The 11,129-nt window shown below is 36.9% G+C and overlaps 1 protein-coding gene across 1 annotated transcript; it reads right to left on the reverse strand.

Moving 5' to 3' along the window:
• Nucleotides 1-6,392: 6,392 nt before the first annotated feature.
• On the reverse strand, nt 6,393-9,586 carry LOC100811495 (E3 ubiquitin-protein ligase WAV3). The gene is made up of 2 exons (XM_003526475.5): nt 8,816-9,586; nt 6,393-8,725 (listed from the first exon to the last, which is right to left on the reverse strand). The coding sequence occupies exons 1-2, from the start codon at nt 9,158-9,160 to the stop codon at nt 6,803-6,805; spliced, it is 2,268 nt and encodes a 755-aa protein (XP_003526523.1). The 5' UTR covers nt 9,161-9,586; the 3' UTR covers nt 6,393-6,802.
• Between the last annotated feature and the right edge of the window lie 1,543 nt (nt 9,587-11,129).

An 11,129-nucleotide genomic window follows, 5' to 3' on the forward strand; every position in this document is an offset into this window, starting at 1 on the left:
GCCCTTGGGGTGACACCATATACTGCAATGTCTCGGTAACTTCACCCTGCAATTATTAGGGTAAGGGAAATTAATGTCGATGCTTTAAAAAGTAAATTGAAGTTAAATAATTAAAAAGAAATAAATACCAATGTAGCCGTGTTTGCATTGTTTGGGTCGATAAACATTTTTGTTTTGCGCCTATACCACACCATGTAATCCGAGTTAAAACTCAATAGGCCCTCTTGTCGAGCATAAACGTCGACCCTAAACTCAGCTCGATTATTCCACTGACTGATAAATGGGGCCAACAGCTGGAACCAATTTTCATCCATTTTGCCTTTCAGTGTTAGCCCGTGGACATTCCATGGTTGCGAAGGAGACTCCGGAATAGGTTGTTGCATTCCAAATTGTCGCAACACTCTATCCGGTTGGTGCCACTCTACAACATGGAAACAAATGAGTGGCACCACTGCGCACCACGACATACTGCCAACCAAACAAATGGGAGGCAACATCGACATAACAGTTGCTGTGTAAGGCTCCCACAGAAACTGCATACAATAACACAATTGTTAATTTATCTTAAACCATGACATTTTATTTATTATTTAACGAATATATGATGATCTTGTTACCTCATGTCGTTTCATGATATCCAATTTGCGACGGAAAACTATTAGATCATCATTGCCAATATGTTGGTTTCCACGTCGCAGCCACCTACAAAAAAAATATGAAATAATTAGTGCGGACGCGTTACATTATTGATTATTTTCAAATGATTTTTTTTTCAAAGCAACTAACCTGTGTCCGAGTGGTTTGTTTTCTATTATAGAAGGAGTTCTCTTTGGAGCCAAAGTCGTGCAGCGTTCCCATGCCCACAATTGGATTAAGATGCACATACCTCCGATTGATTTTATTTTGTAATCGGTGGCGCTGCACATCTCTCTGTATAAATAAGCAAGCACGGCAGGTCCCCATGCATACGCGCTGCACTGTTCAAAGTCCCGTAAAAATTGGAGGTACCTTAGGGAAACTTTACTGCTGCTTTTGTCAACAAATAGAACTCCTCCTATAAATCTGAGGATCCATGCACGGGTAAACCTTTGTAATTGTTCTACGTTACCATCATGGATATTTATTTCTGAAAAATGGTGAGCCAGCCAACTTAATTTGACCACACTACCTTGAAGTTCACCTTCCTGTGGTCTGACTCCCAATAATTCTTCACACAATTCAGCCCAATCAAGATTAGTCTGACCAATTAATGGTGCCCCCTCAGTATGAAGACCTAACAACACTGACACATCTTGAAGAGTAATCGTAGCCTCTCCGCATCTCAAGTGAAACGTGTGTGTCTCGGGCCTCCATCTTTCAATAAAGGCTGTAATTAATGAAGAATTAATTTTCAGGTACCCCATTTTCATTATCCAATAGAATCCTGATTGGCGAAGCAGAGGAATAATTTCCTCTGGTATTTCTTCTTGTCCTTGATACATGGGTACGGCTCGTCTGATATGTAGTTTTCTATCTGCTTCTCCATTCCAAACATGTTCGGAAACATGTTTAGGTTGCAGCCATAAGACGTCTCCTTCTATTGGACCAGACTTAATGTGTATACTAGATGAAGATGATGATGAAGATGCCATTGATGCTGTAAAGTTAAATATAATACAAAAAATTGACAACAAAAATTTTACATTAAAAAAATTAACAAATTTAATAGCTACACAAATTTAAATAAATGTTCTAAAATAATCTACATATAACAAAATTACAAATTTAATAGCTACACAAATTAAAATAAATGACCAAATTAAAATACATAGATTTGGAACACGTACAAAAATTTAACACAAAAAAACATAAAATACTACCTAAAATAGTCTACAAATACAAAAATTAAAAATTACATACCTACACAAATTTAAATAAATTACCAAATTCAAATACATAACAAAATTAAAAATTTAAACACGTACATAAATTGTACACAAATAAACTTAAAATACTACCTAAAATAGTCTACAAATAACAAAATTAAAAATTAAATAGCTACAAAAATTTAAATAAATGACCAAATTAAAATACATAATAAAATTAAAAATTGTTACACGTACATAAATTTTACACAAAAAAACTTAATTTACTAAGTAAAATACTCTATACATAACAAAATTAAATATTAAAATACGTACATAAATTTAATTAAATGACCATATTTTTTTTCTAATTATTAAAATTTAAATTAAATCAAAAATATTATACACAAAAAAATGGTATTAAATCAAAAAAATTTCATGGAATAAATAATTTAAAGAACGTGTATATATATATATACATATATATATATATATATGTATATATATATAATTAATAAAATGTATATATATATATATATATATATATATATATAATTAATAAAATATCATATATTTCAATAAAAACTATAAGTAAGTCAATTAAATAATATTCACATTCTAACTAAACCTAAAAATATCATATATAAAATACAAATAATATCATACAAACCTAATAAATCTAAACCAAATAATAATAACATAATAACTAAAATTAACCTAAAAATCATTTTATCACAAATAATAACATACAAATTTTAAAAATGTTAACAAAATCATATTAATAAATCCAATACAACTAACCTACAAATCATAATATACCAACTCAAATTTGTAACATAATTAACCTAACATATATCTATATATATAACGTGCAAATCATAAGAACCTAACTTAAATCATAATATACCACTATAATTAAAGAAAATAATATATATCAATTTAACTATAACTAAACTAACATATATCTAAATATATATAACATAACTAATAATATATTATTTTTAAAACCTAACTTAAATAATATTGACATTTACCTATCAACTAAAGTTATAAACTTAAGAATCACTTACCAAAATAACAAAAACGCACTGAGAAAGCAATGGAAGCAAAGCAATGGAAGGATCAATGGAAGCAAAGGCACGAAGGAAGCGTAGCTGGTGCACTCTCGGACTGAGCTTTTATAATGGAAGAAGCATACTTAGGAGCAACCCGCCAGCCATGTTGGCGATTCATGGCCAAGGCAAATCGCCATTACCATTGGCGATTTGGCCTTGACTGACTGACGCGACGCGCTCTGCCGTTCACTGCCATGGCAGGCTACCCTCAGCTGTTGGAACTCGCCAGTTTGACTGGCGGTTCCCAATGGCTTCTGCAAATCGCCATTACAGCTAGCGAATTAGGTTCATATCGCCATTGCATCTGGCGGGTTGCTCACTGACACCGGTTTGGGTCTTCCATGCACGTAAAAAACTGCCCCATGCTGCAATTATTTTAGAAACGACCCCATCTGGGGAAATAGTTTCTAAAACTACCCCAGATGGGGAAATTTGCCTTCAAAGATCTTTGAGTCCAAACAGAACAATACAACTGTACTTAATCTTATGATTGATTGATTACAAGGCACTACTTGCTCAAAAGTACTAAAATTACAGAGCTTTTACACGCCTTATGCAGAAACCATGACTTGTCACTGCTACTTTGCCGGAGAACGTCCTTTGAAAAACCCCACACCATTTCAGAGCCAACCATCTTACGTTCTCGTGACTCACTGCTACTGCTACTTCAAAGGAGTGTTGTCTTGGATTCATCATTGAACCGCAATGACACAAGGCCACACCTTTAACCTTGAGACCACATATGTAACATTTTTGAAGATGAGAAAATTTGGAACCATGGTATCCTAACTAAATTAAATGTGAAGTGACTAGTACTCTCACAATTTGTAATGCTTATTTACACGGATTAAGATAAAAAGTGAAGTTAAAATAATAAATTAGTGTAGTATAATGCTTTTATCCTAAAATTTATTTAAAAATATTATGCTATTTAAACAAATTATTTATGTGACTTGATTATTGTAATATATAATTAAACTTAATATATTGTTTTATGACCGTCTTATGCTTTTATTATGTAAAGATTTAAAATTATTAAAAGATTATCATATATATATATATATATATATATATATATATATGTTGCCTAACTTTATCCAATTTATGTTTTGTGATTAAATAGTATTTCACCTGTCCTCTTGTTCTCATTTTGGGTCTATAGGTGAAGAAATAAACCGTTTGAATTGTGGAACGTGGGCTTAAAACTGCCCACAAAAAGAAATAAAAAACAATGCCATGTTGCCATCCAAAATTGCAAATGCAATCTCCATCGAGTCCTGCAGCACATAGAGAACAATGGTCCCCCCTTACAATACCACGTGACTTGAGCCACCAAATACACCTATTTGTTTGATCTTTATATAGCTGCATTTCACCACTTCTTTTTATGCTACACAAAATTGTTACTACTTTTTCATTTTAGTTTGTCTTTCAATTAAAATAAAATATAGGTAAAATTGTATTTTTGGTTCCCTAATTATTTTCAATTTCGATTTTAGTCTCTCTTTAAATTTATTTACCAATTTAATTCTCCAATTATGTCTAATCCAGTAAATATGATCCCAAGCCCAACTTTAAACGTTAATGGTTACAAAGAAACATTGATTGTCATGTCATGTTCTGATTGAATGATGAAAATGTATTGTTGTTGTCAACGTCCAATCAAAACGTGACACGTGATAGTTAACGTTAATTTGTATTAAATATGAACTTAAGGATCATATCTACAAAATTAGACATAACCGAAGGACTAAATTGGTGAATAAATTTAAAGGAAGATTAAAATTAAAATTAGAGACAACTAAAAGGATCAAAAATATAATTTTGCCTAAAATATAATAATAATATACCCTCAATTTAAAGAGAAAGAATAATAAAATGATTGAATAAATAATTAATTTGCTCTCTAAGTTAATAATTTAATGAGTTTAATGTCTATATCCTGATTTTATATTGTAATTTAGTAATAAATTATCATTTAAATTAATTTAAAATAATTATTTTAAAAATGAACAAATTTATCATATAATTTTTTGTCTTAGCCGGACTCTTTTACTCAATTATCATTGTTAAATGACAAATTTAAAAGGTTTTTCAAATTTTGAGAGATTCCTTCGCATATAATAGTTACCAATTATCATACATAATTTGATTGTCGAAAATTGTTGATATGTAATTTTGTTTTTTAACTGCTTTAAATAGTATAATTATTTTACAGTTGTTGATAAGAATAGGAGCAAATAAAGTCTTGGCCCCTAGGGTGTAGCCCATGGCTTGTTTATAGCGCAACACAAACTGACATAATAAGCATCCCCCATGCTGAGGCCTGGACCAGACCAAAGCGTAAGCGTTGTTGTTTTTGTGGCAGCTAGCTGAGTGAGGCTCCTAGTAACACTAACAGCACCGGGCCAAGAACAAGAACAAGAGGGTCAGATAGTGATGGATTGGACAACTGAGACACTTGTTTAGGCTCCATACCTGACATCTCTGTTCAAGATCCTCCCCCCATTTATCATCCAACCCTAGCTATCTCCTAGCCCACGAAGAAGCTGGAAATTTGTTTTCATACGGACCAAGCTAACCTCGCTGACAGAGACCATTCCAGGACGACTTTTTGAATGTTACAAGCAATTCAGCATCGTATTTATCAACACAAACAGCCTATGGCCTCGACTTAACATAGCTCTATTATTCACACGAAAGAAGAGCTTGTAAATTTGGACTTCAATTCTCAGCTATCACTCTACATGTTAAATCATTTTACAAGTTTCATGTTACGAACATATATATCATAAAATTTCTTGATCTATAAATATACTCTACTACGCTACTACCAATTCGGGCATGTGCAACGGTGCTTTTCAATTCCTTTTTTTTTTTTTTTCACATTCCATATATAACCGCAAGAGATACGTACCCAAAGCAAATATAATTCAACGTCCCACGCGGATTAGGTTTACCTCTTTGTAGCTAGGATACCATAGTGTGTGCTTGGAAAATCTCATTTCCCACGAACAAGGACCTATTTTACCCCTCCTTTTACCACCTTGAAAGACACAGTATTTCTATTCATTCCCTCCGTTTTTTTATTTTATTTTTGCCACGAAGCACAGTTTTTTCCTTATGATTGCATTTAACTTTGGGCCCCTTGAAATTTCAATTCTGAATTGCCAAGGTACTAAGGTGCTCGGATAAAAGATGAAAAAAAAAACTGAAAAAGCATCATGATGCCATGGAATGTAATCATTTGTTCATCATTAAGTTCTGTCTTCTGCCATGTTTTTCATACAAAAGATATCATTTCATCCCCGTTCCTAGTCCGCTACTTAATTATTAGCGGCACAAACTAACCCACTACATTAAAACGACATCCAAAACCTTAAACACGACAATATCCATTTCCGAAAAGCCAAGCATATTGAAAATAGAGAAAGAGCGAGAAGAGAGACTTTATAGACTACTCCACTAGAATGGCATTTACAACTTTTTTTTTTTTTTTTTTTTTCTTTTCTTCTAGTTTCTACCCTTGATAGTTATGATAAACTAGCGATCCCAACATGGGAGCATTGACTGGAGCAGTTTCTGGCTGTGATCTTGAAAAGCAAATGATTAAAAATGGAAAAGAAGGGTGTACATAAAAGGCACAATGCAAGACAAAAAGACATGATCGAGGAACCAAGCAATGAATCTCTCCCATTTTAGAGTGGGGCATACCCTTTCTTCCAATGCAGAAGGGGCCGCGCCGTCTGCTACCAGCTTGTCCCCATTCCCTTAGACTATCATGCCCCATCCTCTTTTGTTCTCTTCTCTCTAAATATGCCTCTACATTTATTAATAATAAAATTAAAACCTAGCGTTTTCGAAGCCGTGCAAGTCGCTGACTCTATTCAAAGACTTCTTCATCATTGCCATCTTAGCCAGCTTCTCCGCGGCTCTCCAAGCCGAAGTCGGCGTAAGCGGCTCGCCGTTCTCGTCCAGCAGCGCCATGACCTCTCTCTCGGCCCCTCTTCTCCGCTGCTGTACCTGGACCTGCATCTGCTCATGCTGTCTCCTCCAGTGAAGCTCTGCCAGCTCAGCCTCCAAGCCGCGAACATACTCCTGAGCCGAAGCCGAATTAGACTGCATGAGAAGTACACGCGCCGAGGCAAGCAAATGATGAGCACTGGTGAAGTCAGGGCTATGCTCAAGGAGCCTCCTCGACTCTGCAATGGCTCGGGCGGTTATGAAGAGATTCCTTAGCCTCTCAATCCTTGTACCGGAACTCTGGGGCGGCGGCACCAGAAGACCCTGCTCCCTACCGTATACGATCTCCTGCGTGGCAGGGTCTTTATACAAACACCGTACCGTCATCACGTGGTTGTGGGCCCCAGTTCCTGACGATGCTGGAACTCTCAACTCAACCAATAGCTCCCTCTCTTCCTCGGCGTACAAATCCCCCATCCTCACCGCCCCTGAGCTCATCAGTGTTGGCCTTCCACTGCACGAGTAAATCGCACTTATCTCAACCGACTCAGATTCAAACCCTACTTGAATCCTCAAATCCTGAACCACCACGCTCAAAAGCCCACCCACGCACTTCGCAAACGCGTCCTCCCCCGGTTCCTGACTGTAACCGCTCTTCGCCCCGAACCCAAACGCGTGAATCGGAATCTCGATATGCGCGAACCGCGTCGACGAAACGTGGCTCGATGACTTCCTCTGATTATTATTACCTCTCTGATTTTGAACCTTTTCTTCTTGACCGTCTGATAAGAGCATGACGCTGGCCACCGGGTTTCTTTCTCTGCGATCTTCCAACACTCTGGTGGCTTTCCTCAACGCATCCCCTACGCTGGAGCCTTGACCTATCACTAGCCGGTCAACGATTCGACGAGCCACGCGCTGACCTTGGCTTGTCATTCTTCGCAAAGGTAAGAGCCGTTTGGAGGTGGCTGAGAAAGCCACGATGGAGAGCCTGTCAGCGGTGCCAAGCGATGAGATAACCAAACGCATCGCGCGCTTCAGCATGTGAAGCTTCCCGCCGGTCATGTTTCCACCTACGTCCAGCACGGTCACCAGATCTATTGGCGCGCGCTGCGACGGCGCCGCGCTGCTCCGCGAAGGAGGTGGTGGCGGCGGTGGAGCCTTCACTTTTAAGACCAAAGCGTAGGTCTCGTGTGCTCGTGAAACTGAGATGACAGCGCACTCCGGCATCAGTTTCACCTGAACTGTTCTGGAATCTCCGTCGCTGGTTTGCAACGAATCGGAGTAGGATTTGGAAGAGGATGAGTTCTTTGGATTGACGAAAAAGCCCTGGAACTCGCCGGGGTCTTCATCCTCGTCCTCGTCGGCTTCGGGAATGGGAATAATCCGGCCGTCGGAGGTGGGAGAGAGGAGTGGTTCATCGTCGTCGTAGGACCTGCTTGGATCGGAATGCTTTGCCGGTGGCTCCACGTGGTTGTTGTTGTTGTAGGCTTTGAAAACGGGGGAGGCATTATTATTCTCTGTTGGCTTTTTGTCGCTGGCAGCATTGGTGTAAGGACTTTCTGCGACCCTCTGGACGACGACGACGTTGTTTTGCGTGGCGGATTCTGGAGCGAGGTTCTTGTGCGCCGCAAGTAGAGGCACGTCTTTCCACGTGGCGTTGCATACGGGGCACACCAGGCTTCCATGCTTGCGTACATGCGCTGCGATGCACGGGAAATGAAACGCGTGACCACATTCCGCTGTGTAAATCGCCGTACCCTGTCCCGTCTTCACGCTGTTCAAGCAAATTCCGCAGCTACTCTGCTCAACCACAACAAACTTAACTAATTAATTATTACTCCATGCATCAGAATTTTATTTTATTTTAATTAAGAAAGAAACATAGCATACCCTGAATTTGAAGCTGTTCCTGAAGAGGGAGAGCTTGAGAGGGGAGCGAGGAGAAGTTGGATTTGAGACCGATAGCGTTTTTGGTGATTTCGCTGCTCTGGGGGTGGTATTCTTGCTATGAACTCTGGGACTCTCACTTACTGTAACTGTTTGAGAAACAGTTTCCGCTGTTGTTGTACAACGCAAGCGTGGGGTGGAAGGGTTGCTACCTCCGGAGAGAAAACCCAATCTGGCGCAGCTTCTTGGGCTCGGGCTCGGGCTTTGGCTCGGGCTTCTGGGCTGTTTATCCGATATGGTAGAAGCAGGGTCGCGGGTGCAGAAGGCTCTTCTCCAACCAGTACCCATCTTTACACTGAGAGCTACTCCACAAGTCTCTTTTTCTATCGATCACTTTCTGTCGCTTTTTTTTATTTTATTTATTTATGCTGTTTACCTCAAAGGGAGAAGAAGATAGCGAAAAAACAAGTTTTGTTTTGTTTTGTTTTGATCAGCCTGAAGGTGGCATAGAAGACAAACGAGTTTAGCTAGAGGGGGATGGGATCAAACGAAAACAAAGCTAAGAGACAAAGGAAAGCGTGATTCAGATTAAAAAGAGAAGATATTCAGGGAGCCAGGGTTAGCTCTTTGGATCTTCTCTTTCTCTCTCTACTACTCTTTCACTTATATTGAGAAACGCAAAAGATCTCTGCCTTGAGAGAGATCTGTCTCTCTTTCTCTACCTGGCCGTGTCTGTATATGTGTAATTTGTACAAAAAGGGAAGCCTCTCTTCGTCTGCATATTTATATACCATATGGTCGTGCTTTTAGAAAGAGAATCGTTATGACAATTACCATCTACCAGTAATAATTAAACTAATGCAGGCTAAATTCATGATTTACATAGCTAAAACTATACACTTTTTTACCAAGATAACTGCCACATGTTACTTGTCGCTTTTTCTAACAATCTAACTAATCATTAATCATCAGCGTCATTGATTAAGAAGCATTTAATATATTTAAAAATTATTAAATAATTTCTATACTTTTAAGATATTAGTAGTACTGTGTTACTTTAAGATTTTTTGGTATAATATGAATGTAAGGATCAAGGACTAAGAAAGAAACAAGATTGCTGCATAAAGGAATTAAAAATTAATGTATTTAATAAAAAAAGTTATTAAATTTTAAAGATAAAAATTGTCTAATACCTACCTTTTAAGTAACTCAAATAACAAATATATATGTCTTGTATGCACTTTTGATTACCTTAATGTGAATTATGTAAAATTTCGCTCTCTTAATTTTTTTAAAAATGATTAGGTCTTTATTATTTTAAAATAATAAAAGAAAGAAATATCAAAGTATTATTGTTTGAGTGTAATTGAATTTAATTTCTTTAAGTAGATAAAAAAATATGATATAAAGAATAAATAATTACAAGTGATAATTTATAATCAATAAAGTTGATAAATATTTCTCATCATTTTGTTTTTACAACAAATAAAAAATATTCTTACATTTTCTTTCTTTAATCTCTAACCTTGTTTTACTTTTTTCCTTGAAAAAAATTTCTTTATTAACTTCCTCACTCAACATTTATCGCATTTTTTTCACTCATTTTCCAATGAGTATATATTTTAATGAGTTAAAAATAGTACAATAATTTATAGCATAAAAAATAATTTTTTTTTTATACAAACAAGAAAAATAAGAGAGAAATTAAGGTGTAATAAAATGAATAATATGATAGAAAAAAGAAAAAAGAAAAAAGAAAAAAAAAATATATATATATATATATATATAGCTGCATTGTGTTACTCTTCTAAAATACTAAGCAGTCAACGCCCAGTAGCTATTCTAATTAATAATTTATCTTGTAAATATTTTATTCTGGCACTAAAGCTCGATCGATCATTAGCAGTATGATTCATCATCACCGATCTGTGAGGGGCGCAAGTTGATAACCGAAGAGATATTATAACGCCTGCTCTACGCTGCCCCCATGCACACCACCTTCTGAGTTGTGTTGTGACACCTCCACATATAACGACACGTGCCTTACAGTGCCATTTTGATTTGATTCCCGGCTTCAGCTTCACTCATGAGTGGCGTTATCATTATCAATTCCCACAGTAATTAAAATTCACAGGCCACCGCTTCAACTCAAAAAACTCTGTGTACTCCAATGTACTACTTCAAGTCCCACCTCTGATTCATTGTTGGCCGCTTGATTCGTCACATCCTCATGATCAATTCCTTCATCTTCATCCATCAACTGCGAATACACACATGACACATCCTTGTGCATCAAAGTGGGACCACTCAGGGAGAT

This window comes from Glycine max, chromosome 6 (assembly GCF_000004515.6).
Source record: "Glycine max cultivar Williams 82 chromosome 6, Glycine_max_v4.0, whole genome shotgun sequence".
NCBI classification, from domain to species: Eukaryota; Viridiplantae; Streptophyta; class Magnoliopsida; order Fabales; family Fabaceae; genus Glycine; species Glycine max.

Excerpts from the sequence above, each read along its gene's own strand:
- LOC100811495 (XM_003526475.5), bottom strand. The coding sequence starts at position 9,160 with ATGGGTACTGGTTGGAGAAGAGCCTTCTGCACCCGCGACCCTGCTTCT. Across the intron at positions 8,726-8,815 it reads GGAACAGCTTCAAATTCAGG|AGTAGCTGCGGAATTTGCTT; the intron begins GTATGCTATGTT and ends GTGGTTGAGCAG.